Source organism: Protopterus annectens, chromosome 1.part0, assembly GCF_019279795.1.
Source record: "Protopterus annectens isolate FY-2018-M chromosome 1.part0, PAN1.0, whole genome shotgun sequence".
Lineage (NCBI taxonomy): Eukaryota > Metazoa > Chordata > Ceratodontiformes > Protopteridae > Protopterus > Protopterus annectens.
Window position 1 is genome coordinate 73,284,468 of NC_056725.1, and position 22,028 is coordinate 73,306,495.

Below are 22,028 nucleotides of genomic sequence, written 5' to 3' on the forward strand. Positions count from 1 at the left end.
GCCCATCAGCTCACACATTTTCTTTGGTTCTACTGGTAAAGGAACCATCCAGCCTGTCCCCTTGTCTCATCTGGTAACTGGTTATTCCAGGATGTTTCTGGTTCCCAGGAAGGAGGGGTCATAGAAGCCCATTGTAGACCTGTCTTTTCTCTAACTTTCTCAAGATTCCTTCTTTCAGGATTCTGTCTGTTTAGACACTTTTTCATCCGTTGCGTCCCCAAGTCTTTCTGGAATCCCTAGGTTTGAGGGACGTTTACCTCCACATTCCTATTCACCTTCTGTTTAGAAATTTTTGTGTCTGTTTCTTCCTCTCATTATCCATTCTCTGCTTTGTGTTTTGGTCTTTCTACAGCTCCGAGTCTTGTGGTAGCCTTCTGTAAACTTCAGGAAATTCAAATATTCCCGTATTTGGACAACCTTTTGAGTCAAGCTTCCTCTCAGCAACAGCTTCTTCAGGATCTATACTTCCCTATGTATGCTTCTTCTTATGCACAGTGTGTAGTTCACACTCAGTATTAGTCTGTGTTGACTCTGTCTCAGGACGAAGTAGTTCTAGGTTTCAGGGTTCAGACTATTCCAATGTTTGCTTGTCTTCTGATTGCAAAGATCCTCTTTGACTGCTTTTTTTCCAGTCTCTTCTTTCCCCTTCCAGTCTTTCCTGCAAGCAAATTTTTCCGAGCTCTGGGGTACATGGCACCCACTATTCCCATGCTTCCTTTTGCCAAATTCCACATGAGAATTTCAGTGTTATCGGAAGACTGTTTGCCTCCGGCACTGTCACCGTCTGGAGTATCTGATTACTCTCTTGCCTTGTTTCAAGTTTGATGCTTGTAAATTCACTAGATTTCCCTGAGTACAGGTCTGCCTTTTCAAGTTCCTCTCCCTACTCAGGAGCTGTATATGGATGCTTCTTACCAAGGTTGGGGAGTCTCCTCCAACAACTTATGTCTATGGTCTTTGATCCCATCAGTAACTGGAAAACCATATCAATATCAAGTAGACAAGGGCTTTACGTCTAGCTCTCCAGGCTTTTGACTCTGGGCTTCAGGTCCTCAAATGGTGTTTACAGACAATGCCACAGTTATGTGGTGTATCTACAAGCAAGCAGGCACACATCCTTACCATTTTTGTAGGCTGGCTTTTCAGACTTGGGATTTTGCAGTCTACCATCACTTGGTTCTTCAGACAATCTACTTTTATTCAGAGCACAGTCTGGTGGCAGACTCTGAGCAGTTCTAGAACAAATCCTCACAAATGGATGCTTCACAGGGAGGTGTTTCTGGACATTGTATATTGGTGGGATACATCTCAGGTAGATCTCTCTGCCTTCCCATTGAATAGATAACTCCAACAGTTATGTTCCAGAGTGCCACGTCATCTGGCTTGGAAAAGTGTACACCATGCCTTTTTCTTGAAATGGAATGTTTCTGTATGTCCATTCTCCTCCTCTTCTACTACCAAAGGTCTTGCACAAGATCACGTGGGGCACTCCCAAATTCTTGCTGTTGACTACGTTTTGGCCCAGACTGCATTTGTTCCCCTTTCCATTTCAAATGGCCAGGAGCAGTCATAACAAGTTACCTCCCGGGATTGATCTCTCAGAAGACAAAGGATCTCTCATTCATACTCAATTGTCCACCCTTCAGTTGACACATTGGGTGATAGGGTTTTGATCCCTTCTTGGCACCAATTTTCTGAGGACCTGCTTCAGGTTTTGCAGGAGGCCAGAAAGACCAGTGCTAAAAAATGACTAAATGGAAGAGTTTTTCTCTCTAGTGTTTCAGGCATGACCTGGGTCCTTCTGTGGTGGCACCTACAGTCCTTTCTTGTGTGCGAGTTGCCAAATTCTGGATTGGCATATTCACCTGTTAAATTTCATTTATCAGTCATTTCCCCGTGTCTGCCTCTGAGTCCACATTTGGCTTCTAGTTTTGAAGTCAGAAAATGTTTAAAAGGTGTCCCCCATATTTGGCCTCCAAGAAAAGCTTATTCCTCCTTGGGACTTAAATTTTATTCTTGAAAAATTGATCCAGTTCCATTTTGAGCCTGCAGCTTCTTCCCTACAACACAGTGCTAGGAAGACTGTATTGTTTGTGGCTCGCTCTTCTGCAAAGAGGGTCTCTGAACTTCAAGTACACATGGAGATTCCATCTCTCTTTTTTTTTTCATGATGACAGGGTGTGTCTTCATGCTAGTCCTTTTATGCCCAAGGTGGTTAATGATTTGTCATTGAATCACCCAGTTCATCCTTCCTTCTTCCCCTCTCCACAGAACTATAGTGAAAGAATTCTTCACACCTTGGATTTATATAGACAGCTCAGATATTACTTAGACAAGACATATCCGGAAATCTGAGCCAGGAAATGGGGTATAAAGGTATTGAGGCAAACCATCAGTTCTTGGATTTCTAAGGCCATTTATTTTTGCTGTTTCTTTACATGGCAAGCAGCTTTTCTCTTCTGATGTTCTTCGTGTTTCACTGTTGCAGTTATTACATTTGGGTAATCTGCTGGCAGGTTGCCCTCAGTCGGCCTGATTAACAAAGTCTTGGGTCCTGTGTCGGTTGCTGTCCCTTCTTCCATGACGTCAGGTCGTCAGGGTATAAAACATGCAGCAAACGCCATCATCAGTCTTTCTTGCCGTGCAGTGCCCGAAGCAGAAGCAGTTCGCAAGTGCCGGTCGGCCGACTCCTGAAATTTTGGTTTTCAGAGCCGAAGTCTTCAACCTAAAGCTAAGCACCCCGTTAGGGAAACTTTTTCTTGCTCCTTACCGATGTCAGTAAAAGTTAATAATTGTATTACTTGTGGGGAAGCAAATACCTCATAAAGATTTTCATTTGTACTGTATTCCTTGCCTAGGCCCTGACTACAATGTGCCTTGCTGTCGGTTTTGAGCTAAATTTAATCAACGCACTATTAAGCGTCTGTATATTTTTGCATCTAAATATTTTGGCTCAAGATCTAACTCTCCAGAAATGTTAAAATATTAAATCTGTTAAATCAGACTACCGGAATACACAAAAAACACAAAGAAAGACAGACCGTTGAGGTCCAAAACCGACGAAGCTTCTCCCAAGCCAGTCCCTGGTTCACCGGTACTCAGTGAGGCGCTTTTGCAGCCCCTGATACCCGCTACTTTTGATTCACAGGCATCTACTGAGACCCATTTGGAGTCCGGTATGCCGCGAGGCATAAGTATTGAACCCGCGGATGTCTCTACCTTAGATGGGTCCGTAGCCGCTGAGCAGGCACCAGCTTCCCAGGGTGTTTTTAGGCCTAAAGATTTGTATATTAAACCGATGCCATCTTCAAAACCTAGGCCAAAATTTCTGTCTAAAAAACTGATGCTTGGGCCCATGTGCACAGGCCCCTATGCCTAAAAAACAAATGATCAAAATGGCTGAGGATTTAATTACCTTGAACAGGGGTTCCCATCCCCCTCCTGCTAGGAGGCCTAGGCAGGGCACTGACTATGAATCATCCGATCAGGTTTCTATTTCTTCTGATTCCTCTTCTGATCAGGAATTATCTATCCCACCTTATGAGGACTCTGATGCAGAATAATCCATACCTTCTGCTTCTCCTCCTGAGGATTTTTCTTTTGGAGAAACCTTGCATATCTTAAGGGAACACACTCACTGGGAGAGTCAGGATTTCTCAGAATCTAAAAAAGAGGCTTAGGGAGTTCCTTCTTCCTCACCATAGGCCTTTGGCTATACCTCATGTTTTAGACATTGTTGACGTTTCTCAGAATCCAGCATGGCTCCTGATCACTGCCTCCAGCTCCTAGTAAGCCAGACAGATATTACAGGGTTCCTGACTCCCACAAATTCTTTTGAAAAACCCTACTGTTGACCCTGAAACCATTTCTCAGGGTCCCAAGGGCGTTAAGGCCTCTACTGCTAAAAATCCTACCCCTTCTGATAGGGACTCCAGGGTGCTGAATAGGTGGGGTAAGAAGGTTTACACGTCCGCACCCTTGGCAATCAGGGCTTTAAAACTGTCAATTTCATATGCTTAAATATCAGCAGCATGTCATGGGCTTACTTAAACAAAAAATTATGTTGATTTCTGACTGTGTGGTAAATAGAGTTGCAGGATTTATTGCGTTCAACTGAACAAGTTGGAAAGCATACTTTGCAATGTGGTTTTGATTCCTTGGAGGCCTCTTGTAGGGACGCTGTAACTGGATCTGTGATGAGAAGGCATGCTTGGCTCAAGGAGCAAAATCTGCCTGATCATGTTAAAGCAAAATTGTTGGATGCTCCTTTACAACAGGACAATCCATTTGGTAATAAGGCAGAAGATGGAAGATAAAGCTAAATCTATGCAAACTGTAAAAGATTTCCTACAAGTGTAGCCGCCCAGGTTCAGTAGGCACTGGCCTACTAAGAATTGGTCCTTTCCAGTACCCACCAGAGCCGCTCAGGTCAAACCCAGACACTCCAAAGGCTCCAGGTTTCTGTCACAAGGAGCTTGCAGAACAAAGTAATGGGGTGCCTCCACCTCCAAATCTGGAAATAGCAAGGCACCTCCCTACAGTAAACCGTCTCAATGACTTTCCTCTACCATCACCAAGCACTTATCTTTTGGCAGCCCCTTTTGGGGGGGGGCTGACACTTCATGCACGAAATTGGCATCTAATTACCCAGGACAAATGGGTTTTAAATATGGTATCCCAGGGATACAAATTTCATTTCCACACTTTGCCAATCCCAAACGTATGACCAGATCTGCCTCTAAATCAGTGGACAGAGGCCCAGAAACAAGTTATGTCCCTCATGGATATGGGGGCCTTTCAGCCAGTACCAGAAAAGGAAAAGGGACAAGGTTTCTATAAAAGACTTTTCCTGGTACCCAGAAAAAACAAATCATGGCGTCCAATTCTGGACTTATCCATTCTAAATACATTTCTGAACAAAATTGCAGAAGATACCTCCACTTCAAAGCAGGCTATTTGCATTACCGGTTCTCTGCACTGCCCTTTGGCTTATCTGCTGCACCCAGGGTCTTCATAAAGTGCCTGGCACCAGTAATTGCATTTTGCAGACAGACATTAAAATGTATCCTTACCTGGATGATTGTCTAATGCAGGCAGAAAACAAGGACACACTTCTACAGCATCTGGTGTTTGTAAAGAGGCTTCAAACTTGTCTAGGGTACACCATAAATGAAAAGAAATCACAACTGGTATCTTCTCAAATAATTACATTCCTGGGTGCAAGCTTGAATACAACTGCCCAGATGACTCACCTAATACCAGAAAAACAAATTCAATTGATGACTTACTTCAAACAAGTGGCCACAAAAACCCAGCTATCTGCAAGACAAATTCCGCAGGCCTTGGGGTTCATGGCTTCCTGCATTCTACTAATTCCATATGCAAGACTGCATATGATGAAACATCAATGGTACTTAAGCTTATGGAGTCAGCATTGTCACAGCCTGGAAACAATGATTCCTATCATTCCTTGCCTGCAGCAAGAGTTCTTATGGTGGGCAGAGGCCTGTCACCAAAACAAGGGATTGTCATTTATTCCACCCCCTGCTACCCAAACCCTGACTACAGATGCATCAGATTATGCTTGGGGAGGGCATCTGGCAGGGAGATGCATTCAGGGCGAATGGAGCCCAAATCAAATGCACTTACATATCAACCAGAAAGAGATGCTAGCTGTACAGAATGCTCTGACAGCCTTCAAGGACTATCTTCATCCAGGACAACTACTGATAAAGACGGACAACACCACAGTAATGTGGTACATAAGCAGGGGTGGTACCCATTCCTACCCCCTTTGCAGACTAGCAATGGCTTTGTGGAGCAAGGCCTTGACTTACCAAATACATCTACAAGCTCAATTCCTGACAGGAAAGCAAAATACTCTGGCAGACGAACTAAGCAGAAATCTTATGGACCCACACGAATGGAAACTGGATCCACAAATCGTCAGCATGTTGACACACAAATGGGGAGCCCAGACATAGATCTTTTTGCCTCATCCCCAAAACTGTCAGTTGGGCAAATTCTGCACAAGAATTCATCACAAAACAGCTTGGAAAGTGGATGCTCTATCCTTCAGCTGGAAAAACCTATCCATGTATGCCTTTCCCCCTCTGCCTCTGCTCTCCAAGGTCTTACTAAAAGTCAGACAGGAAAAACCCAAAATGATTCTGATTGCTCTAGACTCGCCTCACCAACACTGGTACCCGCTCCTACCCAATATGTCACACCTTCCTCCGTGGTACTTGCCTCAGACACCTTATCTACTGTCTCAGCAGAACTATCAAATTCTGCACACTCCGCTCCAAACTCTGAATCTTGCAGCATGGCTAATCAACTAATTTCACCAGTTACATCTGTCAGCAAACCTGTGATGGATGTTATTCTGGAGGCTAAGAAGGCCTAGTACTAGAAAATCTTGTGCTGATAAATGGAAAAGATTCTGTGCCTGGAACCAAGCACAGGGAATAAACACAGCAATGCCCAATATTCCTCATATTCTGCAATATTTAACTGAGATGCTTCACAACGGCCTATTTTTTTCTTCCATAAAAATCCATGCCTCTGCCATTTCATCTCATTAAAACACAGAGCCTCCCCTCTTTTCTCATCCCCTGCTAAAGCAGTACCTCAGAGGGGCCAAAAATTTGAGACCTCCCAGGAGAGCACCAACTCCTGCATGGGACCTCAATTTTGTGTTGGAAAAACTCTCACCCTACCTCCTTTTGAACCAGCTGCTACTGCAGACATAAAATTTCTCTCTTGGAAGACAGCTTTTCTTTTAGCAGTCACTTCAGCTCGAAGGATTTCAGAACTACAGGCTCTCATGGCAATGGAGCCTTTTATCATCTTTTACCCGGACAGGGTGGCTCTCAGGACCAATCCATCCTTTATGCCTAAAGTGATATCTAGTGTGGCTCTTAATCAGACCGTTCATCTGCCAACCGTTTTCCCAAAACCACAGAACAAGGGAGAGCGGATTCTGCAATCACTTGGATGTACACAGACAACTAAGATTCTACTTAAACAGGACAAAATCTCTAAGAAAATCTGAGCAATTACTTGTGGCATTTGCTGCAGGGGCAGAGGGAAAGGCTATTTCAAAGCAGACTATCTCAAAATGGATAAGCCATTGTATTTATTTCTGCTACATGCACCATGGTAAACCTGTCCCCAAGGGGATCAGATCCCATTCCACCGGGGCTGCATCTGCTTCTGCAGCCTTTCTCAGAGGGGTTTCTACCAGAAACATTCTAGAAGCTGCTACCTTGAGCTCCGTTCATACGTTCACCAAACATTACCATTTACCTCTCTTTTTTCTAAATCCAGAGCAGGCTTTGCCACTGCTGTCCTGCAGGGCCTTATAGCTGCTCCTAATGCTGTAGAATTCCATCTTCCCAACCATAGCTTTGGGATTCTACCCAAATGTAATGACTGGAACAGTGAAACATGAAGAACATAGTACAGTTGTGTACACTTACCATAAATGTAGATGTTCGAGTGTATTCACTGTTGCAGTCCTGGTTACCCACCCGCCAGACCCCTATTTTTCTCTTACTATACCTCTTCTTTCTTTTACTATGCTCAAAAGCCTTTTTGGTGTATTTGCTTTTGTTTGGAGGTATATTTTTTGTGTTCTAAATTACATGTATGTATATATATATATGTATATATATATATATATATATATATATATATATATATATATATATATAATTTTTTTTTTTTTTTGCTCCCCATTTGGGGGGCACCTGACATCTGGGGCAAGAAAAACTAATGAAAATGGCGTCTGCTGCATGTTTTATACCCCTAACGACCTGACGTCATGGAAGAAGGGACAGCAACCGACGCAGGACCCAAGACTTTGTTAATCAGGCCGACTGAGGGCAACCTGCCAGCAGATTACCCAAACGTAATGACTGCAGCATTGAATACACTCCAACATCTACATTTATGGTAAGTGCACACAACTGTACTTTTATGCTCATTCTACCCAGGGCAGTGGCCTCATCTGGTGTTTTTTGCCAAGGGTGTGGATACTAGATTCATCTTAGAAGCTGCTGCTTAGTCTTCTGTTCACATTCCCACTAAACATTACAAGTAGGATGATATTTAGGGCCAGGGCAGATTTTGCCAGTCATCATTCATGAGTTTTTTTTAGGGCTCTTCTGTGGCTTCCTCCTCCCATACTTTACTCCTGGGAAGAGTACAAAAGCTACTGTAAAGAATACTGCAACAGTGATAAGGAGTGACATAGTACAGTTGTGTAAGATCTTGCCATAACAGTAGATGTCCTCCCTGTTGCGGTATTCTGTCACTCCCTCTTACTCTCATTATTTTCCATTTAGCAGTGGAGTCCTTTTATCCTCCTCTTTCTTTTCTTCCCTTCCTGGATCTAAGTATTTGTTCTTCTGTGGCACTTCATTTCTGAGGATTAGGTGCTCGTATGTTACACGTGTACCTTATGCCTTACATGTAGGATGTACATCATACATATGGCATCCAGATTGTATTGCAATGCCCCTGAGTGAAGATGTCACCATGATGCTAAATAGAGGAAAACAAGCCCTGCAGTTTTCAGTTTTTGAAGTGTTTTGCAGTCAGTCCACTGGCTTCTTGCTGATGCCTCCCAGAGCATAAGAACCTAGTCTGGGAAAATATTTTACCAATTGATAACTGTATTAATGTTAGTATATTTTAGTACATTTATTCAGATTTTTTTTGTGGGAATTTTATTTGCAAAACCTATAACTTCCAAGGAAAGATAAAGCCTATTGAGACAAATTTCCATGAGCAATTATAGTATTTATTGCCTTTTTTATATGAGCTATCATGTTTGTGCAAAAACCCTGATCTGTTATGCTCAAGATATCTGGCCTTCCCAGACTATAAGAATCTCGGACTGTGCCATGGGATATCTTCCCCTACTAGTAGGAAAACCATCCTGTAGTGGGCAAAAGAGTACAAAGTCCACTAAGGAAAATAAGATCGATAAAACCTGTGGCCTGAGTGTATATGATTGTGGTGAACCCCTCCAGTCCTGCATGTACATATATTATATATAGTATACGTTTTCTTAAATGTAAAAAATTTCAAATATTGCATATTTCATCAGTTGTATGGAATTCATAACTGTTCTTTAGCGGAATGGAACTGCTTACAGTTGGTAGGAAGCAGTAAGTGTAAACAAGTGCTGCGTCCATACCTCTCAACTTTGAAGCATCACAAATCTGGACAAAGGCCCATGAAAAATGGGTACAAATCTGTATGCCGATTAAAATAAAATTTGCATACAGCACCAAAATGAATCATTTCCCCTAACAATGCATTCATCCCCTCAGTTTCAAGTATGCACAAGTATTAAAATGTGACCCCATGTCCCTAAAGCCACTACTTGTATTTATTGCTCTATCTAGCACCCCCCCCCTTGCAAAGCAGCCTTCAGAATCAAAGGAGTGTTGAGTAGGGTTGGTCAAAATTGTAGATGGCATGTTACATGTAGAAACCCTAAATATAGAAATATGGAAACCCTGGTAGTAAAATGCCTCATGTAGTACTGCAGTGAACTACATATAGTACTAATCACACTTTTTAGTAGCAGACTCTGGGACTTGCTAAATAAAATGACCTTATATTATAGGATACCCCTGTTCAAGAGGCACTGCACACTTTTACATATAGTCTGTAACAAATGGGAATAAGAACTTGGAATTCTAAAAAGAAACTGTACTTTTCCGTTATCTTGCGTTATCATTCATTTTCTGAACGGCATGGTCCGAAACTCAAATGTTTATTTTCTGACTTAAATCTTCAATGATTTACTAATGATTTTCAAGAAAACCACAATTTTATGAAAATAGACCAAAATATAAGGCAGAAATCTAGACATTCTGTGAAAATCTGTAGAATTGACCAGTGTGATCTCTTTAGTTTTACCTACTAATTTACAACGGAATGTCTGTGTAAGTATTGTATATAGTTGTTTTTTTCTTCCTTTTTCATTTTGTATGTTTTAATCCATTTTTTGTTTTTTAAACTACAAAATTCTTTTAATAATCTTTCAGAAACTAATGTGCGCGCGCCCAACTTTCATTAAGCGAACGTCAAAATCAGAAATGCAGACTATATTGAGGTTGGTTGTGAACCACCAGCATTCATTTTTTGTTGTGGACCAACCACGGCAAAAGTTAGGTATGGAAGTAAAATTTTAAAACATCGCTCTCTTTCTTTTTGTTTTAAACCAGGCAGTGAAACTGAATTGTCTGTGCAACAGCAATGCCACCCGATAAGTAAACTCAGCATGGCTGATATTGGTAGCACTCTGCTGTTTACATTTCCGAGTAATCTTACTTTAGTATCCTTCATCTTGGAAGTAAATTACAGTTCTCGGAAGCTGATTATAGTCAAAGAAATCGGTAAGTCGAACCTGCACTTTCCTTTGAAATAATAGGCAGTGGGTGGGGAAAAGGAGGATAATGTCAGCTTGGTGGGAGGTACTTTCTCGAGTAAAACGTGGGTAGAGTGGTCTGTAACAATAAAGTATAGAAATTAACAAATGTAGTAAAAAATCAGATAAGTAAAGAGCATAACTTATTTTTAGGAGATAAAAAATGACCAGAGCTGTGTTTTATACTTTCCATCTTTCTAACTTATCGGGTTAACACTGTAACGTGATTGTTCAGCTGTAATGTAGTACCTTAACACCTCTGTCAAGCAGATGTGTGTGAAAGTCCAAATTAAAAGTTATTTTCTACAAATTGATTAATTATTCAAAGTAATACTTTTTTTTGACATGAGGTTACCGGACATGTTAGGGGACTGAATTACAGCTGAAAGATCGCATTAACAGTGTTGCCCCAATAATGGAAAAGCACGAAAGAAACAAAGTAGCAGCAGGCTCCTGAAAATGAGGTGCTTTTAAAGTACAACAGAAAAGAGCTAAAGTAGTAAAAAAAAAAAAAAAAAAAAAAAGTTTTCTTTTAAGGTACAGTCACTTGGATTAAAAAGTGAAGTTAATAAACTCAGCTCTGCTTGTTTATGAAAACAGCTGTTTATAATAGAGAGGAAACCTATATGCTATACTGGAGTTCAGTGAGCCTAACACCTTGTGTGTCCACAGCATGAATTCTGTACCGTAAAATAGCTGTATGAACACTTGTGCTCTTCCTAAAATGCAAAATTCTACTAATTTCACAATATCTGGAAATCTCAGAAGTTTAGATGAGCAAGCATCTATGGCTGCCACATTGCAGAAAGCAAATATCTGTAATTAATTATATTCTTATCAAGTTAATTATTGACAGACCATCTTCCAGACAGCAAAATGTTTCCCCAAACAGCATGCAAGAATATAAACATCATTGATCTTCAAAGGATTTTCAAAAAAAAAAAAACACACAGCACCAAAATGAAACATTTCCTCTAGCGATGGCAGCCCCTCTGTTTCAAATATGCACAAGCACCAAAACAGAATGTTTACTGCACAAGCTTTTTTTTTTTTTTTTAAACCTGGAAGAGATGGGAGAAGAAATGGTGGTTGGTGATAAATTTCCTTATGGTTTCTTCAGAGAAGAAGACCGGTCTGCAACTGCCACATGTTGCGCTATCAAAGCTGAAGTAAAAATGAACGGCTTGGCTTGACTTCCAGGTCCTTGGAATCCTCCTTGTAGTTTGCACTAAATATTAATTTAAACTAAAACAAAAAGCACTACTGTACTAGTCTAGCACAGTACAGGCAAGGCAGCTGCTCTCATTGTCCCAGAGCCCAGACTCACTCCACCACAATGTTACTTGACTGAATTAATCAGTTCTCGCAGCCACTGAAAAAGTTACCTTTTGCAAACAGCCAGGTTTCTTTGCCGAAAATGCTGCCAAAAAAAAATGAATACAGGCAGAGCACTCAGCAGCACATACACACGAGAGACGAGACACACCCTGGAGCCCTCTGCTGAATTCCGACAGGCTGGCAGTCTGCTTATGAAGCTGATGTCATTGCGCACACCTCTGCGTGTGATGACGTCAGCAACAAAATTGCAAAAAAAATTAAAAAAAAAAAAACTCTGGCAGATTCTGGAATTAAATGGGCCACGCAGGAGTTCGTGGCACCCCATTATTTTGACCTCAAAACTGGTAAATACCGAGGAATTCGGTACAGTTGGCTCAGTTACCTAATCTTGGAATGTAACTGTGTTTTGTCAACTTGCTTTTAAATATAGAAAAAAATATGTTCTGGTTTTGAAATTCATACTAAACACTGAGGAGTACTGAACAAGAGTGACTTTGAGAAGAAGTATCTAATTTGCAGAGAAGGCTGGATCAAAATTCCTGTCTTTTCTTGCCCATTCTTGATTATGTTTAATAAACTCCTCGCATCAAAGCATTTGTGTAAAGATGCTGTATGAGGGAAAAATGCAGCCTAACCTAACTTCTAGTCTGCCAGTATGTCATGTGTAGCCATTGATTCTGTGTAGTGCCATAGTGCTAGCCAGGCTGCAGTATTCTGTAGAAAATGGTAGGATCTATCCATCTAGTTACTATTAGAATTATTGTGACATCACCTATCTGTTATTTTTTTTCCTCCTTATGCAGTTGATTTATTGTGTTGTATATTTAGATTACCTTATGCTTTTACCTAATTTTCCTCAAGTGTTTTCAGTCAGTGATTTACAAAAGTGTGGTGGCTTAAGAATGTTAATCTTGCAGGTCCGATGTGTGGCTGTTTGTAGCTACCATAAGTGTGACTGTATACGTTTGGCTGTGCTACTATATTTTAATATGTCAGCTGGTTCATTGGTAGACTAGATTGATCTAGATGGTTCCAGTGTGCAACATGGACACATGTATTTGGGTATTCTATTGGTATCCTTAGCCCCTCATAGCAAATAGAGAAGAGAAAGTGTTTGTGTATGTTGAGTTAGTGAAATCTGTCTCTTTTAGTAAAATTGCATTGAAAGACAGTGCATTCAGAGTGAGATGGGTGAAATCCTAGTAAGCCAGTGATTATAATCCAGTTTTGCTGTTGTATAGTATAAAGCTTATTTGGGTGGTGTTGGTCTTTAACCCTAAGTAGTAGTGCAAATTTGCTTTGCAAACTTAAAGCGAATCATCACCTTGAATAAGTAACTGGTGGCAGCAGTGTGGGCTTCAAGGCCAGTAATCCCTGTCTCCCATGTGACACAATTTGGTGGCAGTGATGTAGATTTAAGCTCTCTAACCCCAGTGCACCTGACAATTGTTTTGCAGCAGTGAGGATATGTTCTAAACTGGATTTTTATAACCTGCAAATCAGTTTTGTCACCAAAAAATGTTTCGGACACAAAATATACAACAATATACATTTCACCATAGTTTATTTTATGTTTTAGATATAATGCAAGTTATATGCATCTATTTTTACTTTCTGTTGACTGGGTTAGTTCCACTCGGCCATTGTCCTCTCTTTAAGGGAGACCTGAGGGGGGTGACTAGGGGAAAGGTGACTAGGGGAAATTTGGCCAATGCACGGGGGAACTTACCCGATTCCTTTTTTGATGGGTGCTGTGGAATCTTTTATATCCATCTGATCTACTACAACTTAAGCAGATGAGCCCTCATTTCAATGTATCATCTGAAGGACAGCACACACGGGAGCACAGCACCCCCGTCTTATGCCACACGGCCGCATCAGTATTGAAAATTAGTCTAAGTACCTAGTGTGGAAGTAGAACCCCCACAGCATTTCGATCTTCCAGCGCACCTGTTAAGCCAGTAACAGTACCACAATGAGCTCTGAAGAATACTCCAGGATATTAGTGACACAGCTGGTTAATGAATGCAACACCAAAGGATTCCCATATACTGGTTTTAGGAATAGCTCCCTTGTTTTCAGTGGAAGTTCAGTCTACCTGTCACAGAGGCAGGTAGGTGTACAACATGCAGCTAAAGAACCTCCCAGTGTGACACCGATGACCTTAAGATGCAGAATGAATTGAGGATAGAGCTGGAGATGTCATGGCTTAAAGGGCAAAGCAACTAAATGAATCAAATAGCATAAGGTGTACAGGGGGAGAGAGAATAGTAAAAGAGCAAGAGCAGAAAGAAATTGTAGACATGGAGGAGGAAGAAAGGAAACCTCGATGTAATCTGTGTATGACATGAACGGGAGAAGGTGCTTGAAGAAAAAGAAAAGCAGTGCCAGGATGGGATGAAACTTGTGACCCCTTCGCCAAGTGCACTTGAGCATCGGGGGGGGGGGGGTAAAAACCTAGCCCTAGAAGCCAGGGTCTAAATTGGTTTAGTATAACCAGGGATATGACTAATGGTTTGCAGTTGAATAGGCATGTAATGTGCACCAAATTGTGCAAGGACAGTAGAATGAAGCCTTTAACTTCACTGCTCATAATTAAAGCCTTTCCAGATGTTTTAAGCACATACCTAAAATTTGTATGAAAAAAGTTTGGAGAACATTGGAAAAAACAGTGCCAGTGCTTTTACAGAAATAGGTATTTATTTTCAAGTTACTACTTTTGAAAGGTTAGGTAGCTTGCAATCAGTACTTTTCCTGAGACTGTAAGGCAGTTGAAGAGGTGAACAGAATGGATGACCTCTACTTTGCGAGTGGGGCACATTGCATAAGGGGTTTAATTTAGCACTACAGATGAGTACAAAGAAGCCTGAGAGGTGGTGGTATAATTCATCATAGAAGGTTCTCAAGAAAAAAGGGAATTCACTGTTCCAATACATGCTAAGATCCTAGGATTAAATTTTCCAGTGCAGCTAAGAGGAACATGTATAGTACAGATGTCCATAGAAACAGAGTGGAGAATGAAAGCCATTTGAGGGAGTTAATAAAAGCAGTCTCATAACAGTGGTGAGTCGTCCTGAAACTGCAGCTATTCAATGTTTTCACAAGAACCTGTACTCTGTCCTGGTACATGGTAGAATGACTATTGCTTAGAGGAATACTTCATTAGTGCAACCATTGATGTTCATCGTGTTACACTGCTGCAGTCATCACACTTGGGTTATCCTACCGTCAGGCGGACCTGCACTCGGCCAGAGTTCCAAAGTCTTGGTCCAGCGTCTGTTGCTGTTGGTTCTTCCCTGACGTTAGTGCGCCAGGGGTATATGAAGCATCCAACGCCATTTTCTTCTGTCTTTCTTGCCGCGCGGTGCCCGAAGCAGAAGCAGTTTGCAAGTGCCGGTCGGCCGACTCCTGAGATATTCAAATCGAATTTCAGACCGAAGTCTTCAGTAAAGCTAAGTACCCCGTTGGGGAACCTTTTCTTGCCTCAGTCCGATGTTAGAAAAAGTTAACAATTGCATTTCTTGTGGGAAGCAAATACCTCATAAGGACTTTCATTCTTACTGCATTCCATGCCTAGGCCCAGACCACAACGTCACAGGTTGTCTGTTTTGTGCTAGGTTTAACAAACGTGCTATTAAACGTCGGTTTGATTTCGCCCGACATTATTTTGGTAGGAAATTTAATTATACCATGCCGTTAGAGCAACTGACGACCAGAATGCATAAAAAACACAAAGATAGACAGGCAGCCGAGATCCAAACCAGACTCCGGTTCTCCAGTTTTCAGTGAGGCGCCTACGCAGCCCCTGACGACTGCTGATTTAGAACCCCAGCCGGCATCCGATTCCCAAGCAGAGATTGCTAGGCCTCCACAACCTTTACCTTTAGGCCCTTCCGACTCCATGGCTGAAGGAGATTCCGGTGCAGTTGAAACTCCTTCAGTTGCAGAAGGTGTCTTCAGACAGACTACACTCACTATTAAATCCTATGCAAAGCTGAAAACCCCTTTAAAAACAAAGAAGATCGTACAACAGTCTCCAGTACAAGGTCCTATGCCTAAGAAGCAAATGCTTAAGATGGCTGAAGATTTAATTACGCTTAGGGTTTCCCATCCCCCTCCTGATAAAAGGCCAAGACAGGAGGAGGACTATGCTTCCTCTGACCAGGTTTCAGTTTCTTCAGATTCTTCTGAGGAACAGGAATACTCTTCCCCCTTGTGAAGACACTGATGCAGAAGAGTCTATCCCTTCATCTCCCCCAGAAGACTACTCTTTTTGGGAAACTTTACATACCATGAGGGAACATTTCCACTGGGAAGGCCAGGATTACTCTGATTCTAAGAAAAGGCTCCGAGAGTTCCTTTTACTACCCCAGCACAGACCACTTGCTATTCCACCCGTGTTAGACATTGTGGATGATGATTATTCAGAATCTAGCCTTAACCCAGATTCACTACATCCTGCACCAGCCAAACCAGTTACTACAGAGTCCCTGACAAATTCCTATATAGAAGCCCTATTGCTGACCCAGAAACCATTTCCCAGGGTCCCAAAGGGGTTAATTCCTCTATTGCTAAAAATCCTGTGCCCTCTGAAAGGGATTCTAGAGCACTAGACAGATGGGGAAAGAAAGTATATACCTCAGCTACTCTAGCTATGAGGGCCTTTAATTGCCAGTTTCACATGCTGAAATATCAACAATATTTGATGTCTCAATTAAAACAAAAAATGATCACACATACAGAACAGCCTGATTACAAGGAAATGCAAGATTTGTTGCATGCAGCTGAACAATTGGGAAAACATACTTTGCAATGTGGATTAGATTCATTGGAAGCTTCTTGTAGAGCAGCAGTGACAGGGTCTGTCATACATAGACATGCTTGGTTAAATGAACAAACTTTACCTGATCATGTTAAAGCAAAGTTATTGGATGCACCTTTACAGCAGGATGTTTTATTTGGTGTAAAAGCAGAAGAGGTTTTAAAGAAAATGGAGGATAAGGCAAAAATCTATGCAGACTGTCAAGGATTTTTTTACAGTTTCAACCCCCTCGTTTCAGCAGAAATTGGCCAACCAAAAACTGGTCCTTTCCAGCTTCTGCCAGACCACAGAGGGGCAAATACAGACGCCCAAGGGGCAGAGGTCAGTCACAAGGCTCTTACCAGCCACGACAATGGGGTGCCACAACCCAAAAAGGAGAAGACAGGTCTTAAACTTTCAGAAGACAAACACAATGACTTACCCCTTAGACTGCCAAGCAAATCCTCTTGGCAGCTCCCTTGGGAGGAAAACTAGCACTTTTTGCAGACAACTGGCACAGCATCACAAAAGACAAATGGGTCATAAATATTGTATCTCAAGGCTACAGATTCCACTTCCACACTTTACCAAGGATAAAAGGAATGCCAAACCTGCCACCAAATCAATGGGCAGAGGCTCAAAAGCAAATTTCAGCTCTCATGGACATGAGAGCCATTCAAAAGGTCCCAACACAAGAGCAAGGACAAGGATTTTACTCAAGACTCTTTCTAGTTCCCCGAAAGGACAAAGCCTGGAGACCTATTCTGGACCTCTCAATTCTAAACGCGTATCTGGAAGTACCCAAGTTCAAGATGCTAACACTACAGCAGCTTCTTCCCATGCTGGGCAAGAAGGCTTGGCTAGTAACGTTCGACCTCAAGGAGGCATACCTGCATGTCCCAATCAGACAAAATTGCAGAAGATACCTCCGATTTTTAGCAGGTTCAACCCATTACCAATTCTCTGCACTGCCCTTTGGCTTATCTACTGCGCCCAGGGTCTTCATAAAATTCCTGGCACCAGTAATTGCATACTGCAGACAAAGAGGAATTCAAGTATATCCATACCTGGACTGCTTTATTCAAGCAGGAAACAAGGACATTCTTTTAAAGCATCTGGCGTTTGTCAAAAACCTATTTAGTTGCCTAGGGTACACAGTAAACAAAAAGAAGTCAAAACTAGTGCCCTCACAAGACATAATATTCCTGGGTGCCAGCTTAAATGCAACAGCCCAGATGGCTTATCTCACGCCAGACAAGCAAGGACAACTGACTTAATACTTCAAAATGATGGCAACAAAGACCCAACTACTTGCAAGAAAAATTCTGCAGGCCTTGGGATTCATAGCATCTTGCATACTACTAATACCATTTGCAAAACTGCATATGAGGAAATTACAATGGTACCTGAAAAGTGTATGGACTCAACACAGCCACAGCTTGGAAATGGTAATTCCACTCATTCCCTGCCTTCAATAGGAGTTTCTGTGGTGGACTCAGGCATGTCACCTCAACAAGGGTCAGCCTTTTGTCTTACCCCCAGCCAGGCAAACTATAACAGATGCATCGGATTATGCCTGGGGAGCACACATGGCAGGACAGTGTATTCAGGGCAAATGGTCTGCAGATCAAAGGCATCTACATATCAATCAGAAAGAGATGCTTGCTGTACAAAATGCCCTAACAGCTTTCAAGGACCTCCTACATCCAGGGCAACTCCTAATAAATACGGACAACACCACAGTGATGTGGGACATAAACAAGCAAGGGGGTATACATTCCTACCCCCCTATGCAGGCAAGCAATGACCTTGTGGAACACAGCACTGACCTACCAAGTTCAACTACAAGCACAATTCCTGCCAGAAAAGAAAAACGCATTGGCAGACGATCTAAGCAGAAATATCATAGATCCTCACGAGTGGAAACTAGATCCACAAGTATTCGCAATGATAACTCAAAAATGGGGGAGCCCAGACCTAGATCTGTTTGCTTCCCCCCAAAACTACCAACTATGGAAATTCTTCACAAGGACATATCATACACTAGCTTGGAAAGTGGATGCCCTCTCATTCAGTTGGAAAACATTGACAGTGTATGCCTTTCCTCCACTGCCTCTTCTGGCAAAGGTGCTGTTGAAAGCCAGATTAGAGACCACAAATGATGCTCATTGCTCCAGACTGGCCACGCCAGCACTGGTATCTAATACTAAGGAGCATGGCTCAAGGCCCACCATGGATTTTACCTCCAATTCCTCACCTGTTCACTCAGCAAAACAATCAGATTCTACACAGCCAGCTCAAGACTTTAAATCTGGCTGCATGGCAAATTACCTAAAGAACCAGTCAGCACTTCTCTCTAAAGCTGTGATGGCTGTCATTCTGGAGGCCAGGAGGCCCAGCACCAGGAAAGCCTATTCAGACAAATGGAAAAGATTCTGCGCCTGGAACTAGGCTAAAGGCCAAAATCCCCTTGTCCCAAATATTCCTCAGATTCTTCAATATTTAACTGAGATGTTGCACAAAGGCCTTTCCTTTTTCATCTATTAAGATCCACGCCTCAGCTATTTCAGCTCAATACAACACTGATCCTCCTATATTTTCACATCCATTACTAAGACAGTTCCTCAGAGGGGCTAAGAACATAAGACCTCCCAGAGAGCACCAACACCAACTTGGGATCTCAATTTTGTTTTGGAAAAACTTACACTACCGCCCTTTGAACCAGCTTTTACAGCTGATCTACAGTTTCTATCATGGAAAACTGCCCTGCTGCTAGCAGTAACTTCAGCCCGAAGAGTGTCAGAGCTACAGGCCCTAATGGCAGTGGAGCCTTTCATCATTTTTCATCAAGACAGTCGCTTTACGAACTTAACCCTTCCTTTATGCCAAAGGTGGTATCCAGTGTGGCCCTAAACCAAGCCATTCATTTGCCCACCTTTTATCCAAACCCACAGAACAAAGGAGAAAGGCTCCTACACTCTTTGGACATTCACAGGCAATTATGTTACTGCTTGGATAAAACTAAGGCTTTCAGAAAATCTGACCAGCTCTTTTTATCCTATGCTGCAGGATCACAAGGAAAGGCTATCTCAAAACAGACCATTGTATCCGTTTCTGCTACACACACCATGGGAAACCTGTACGTGATAACATTAGGCCCCATTCCACCAGGGCTACAGCAACATCAACAGCCTTCCTCAGAGGGGTACCAACCAAGGATATTTTGGAGGCTGCAACTGGGAGTTCAGTGCACACCTTCAAGCACTATCACTTACCTCTATACTCTAAAACCAGAGCTGGCTTTGCCACTGCAGTTCTGCAGGGTCTACTAGCCTCTCCAAACCCTGTTTAGATGTTCTTCGTGTTTCACTGTTGCAGTCATAACTGTAGGGTGTTCCTGCCGGCAGGCAGCCCGAGGTCGGCCAGAATTCCAAAGTCTGGGTCCGGCGTCGGCTGTACCAGCAAGAACCTTGACGTCAGAACGCAGAGGTATAAAGCTGTCAGCCGACGCCATCTGCTCCAGTCTTTCTTGCCGTGTGGTGGAAAGCAGCTCGCAAGTAGTTGGTTGGCGCATTCATGACAACGTGCTTTGATTGTCATCGGTCCAAAGTTTTTACTTCTCTTCTCAAGCTAAGTACCCCGTTGGGGAATCTTTTTTTGCTCCTCCGATGTCAGAAAAAGTTAATTGTATATCGTGTGGAAAACAAATACCTCATAAAGATTTCCACTCTTACTGTCTACCTTGCTTAGGCCCTGACCACGACGTTTCTTGCTGTCTGTTCTGTGCCAGGTTTAATTCTCGCACTATCAAGCGTAGGTACGATTGGGCCTTGAATTATTTCGGTAGACGATTCAATTACAGGATGTCTGATACCTTACCGACAACCGGAATTCAAAAGAAACGCAAGGACAAGGATAGGCCTCCGAGGTCCAAACAGGATACTTTGCAGCCGGAGCCAGCTTCGGGTTCAACGGTAGTCAGTGAGGTGCTTTTGCAGCCCCTGTCGTCTGCCACTTCGGAACCGATGGCCGACACGGATTCCCATGGGGAGCCATCTAGGCCTAGTAATTTATCTGCTGCAGGACCTTCAGATGTCGCTCCTTCAGATGGGTCCGGAACCGCTGTGCAGGTACCAGCTTCTGAGGGGGTTTTCAGGCCTTCTCATATCACTATTTCAACAAAGGCGAAGGCAAAGTCAAAGACTCCTGTTAAACCAAGGGTTTCTTCTCAAGCTGTTTCGGATACAGCTCCCAAGACCCAAAAGCAATTACTACGGATGGCTGAGGATTTTCTTACAATGATTAGGGGTTCTCACCCTCCTCCTGAAAAAAGGCCTAGACAGGATATACCTTATGATTCCTCTGATCAGGCGTCTGTGTCTTCTGTCTCTTCTTCTGAACAGGATTATTCTTTTCCTCCTTATGAGGATTCTGATGCAGAGGACTCTATACCCTCTGCTTCTCCCCCTGAAGATTTCTCTTTTGGGGAAACCTTACATGAGATGAGAGAGCATTTTCATTGCGAAGGTCAGGATTACTCTGCTTCCAAGAAGAGGCTTAGGGAATTTCTCCTTCTCCCTCAACAGAGGCCTTTGGCTATTCCTCCTGTACTTGATATTGTGGATGATGCTTTCTCTGAAGCTAACCTGAATCCTGATTCCTTGCCGCCTGCTCCTTCTAAGCCTGATATATTTTACAGAGTCCCTGATTCCCATCAATTCTTATTTAAGAACCCTTCTGCAGATCCTGAAACTTTCTCAGGGTTCTAAGGCTGCTAAGGCCGCTTCATCTAAAAATCCTATTCCCTCTGAAAAGGATTCTCGTGCCTTGGACAGGTGGGACAAAAAGGTTTATACTTCTGCTACTCTTTCTATTAGAGCTTTAAATTGCCAGTTTCACATGTTCAAGTATCAGCAATTTCTTTTGTCTGTTTTAAAGCAAAGGCTTTCTACCTTTCCTCCATGTGCAGAGGACAAGGAATTACAGGATGTATTGCATGCAACTGAACAAGTTAGCAAACATAGTTTACATTGTGGTTTTGATGCCTTGGAAGCTTCTTGCAGGGCCGCAGCCTCTGGTACTGTTATCAGGAGACAAGCTTAATTTACCTGAGCAGGTTAAGGCTAAACTGTTAGATGCCCCTGTTCAGCATGATGTTTTATTTGGATCCAAGGCTGAGGAGGTTATTAAAAAGATGGAAGAAAAAGCAAAATCTATGCAGACTGTGAAAGATTTCTTACAGGTTCAGCCTCCTAGATTTTCCAGGAATTGGCCCTCCAAAAATTGGTCCTTTCCCACATCTGACAGGCCTCAAAGGGGAAGATATAGACGCTCCAGAGGTCGAGCTCAGGCACAGGCCTCTTACAGGTCCAGACAATGGACTGATTCATCACCTAGAAGGGGTGAAGACAGATCTCAATCACAAAGGAAGCAGACCCAATG

At 42.5% G+C, this 22,028-nt stretch overlaps 1 protein-coding gene across 1 annotated transcript in view; it reads left to right on the forward strand.

The window, feature by feature from the left end:
• LOC122800290 (vasodilator stimulated phosphoprotein) overlaps positions 1 to 22,028 on the forward strand; it is a 1,035,406-nt gene that overhangs the window by 618,510 nt on the left and 394,868 nt on the right. The window contains exon 5 of the mRNA XM_044073000.1: positions 10,245 to 10,415. Coding sequence (XP_043928935.1) covers positions 10,245 to 10,415 — 171 coding nt within the window. The remainder of the gene's footprint in view (positions 1 to 10,244; positions 10,416 to 22,028) is intronic.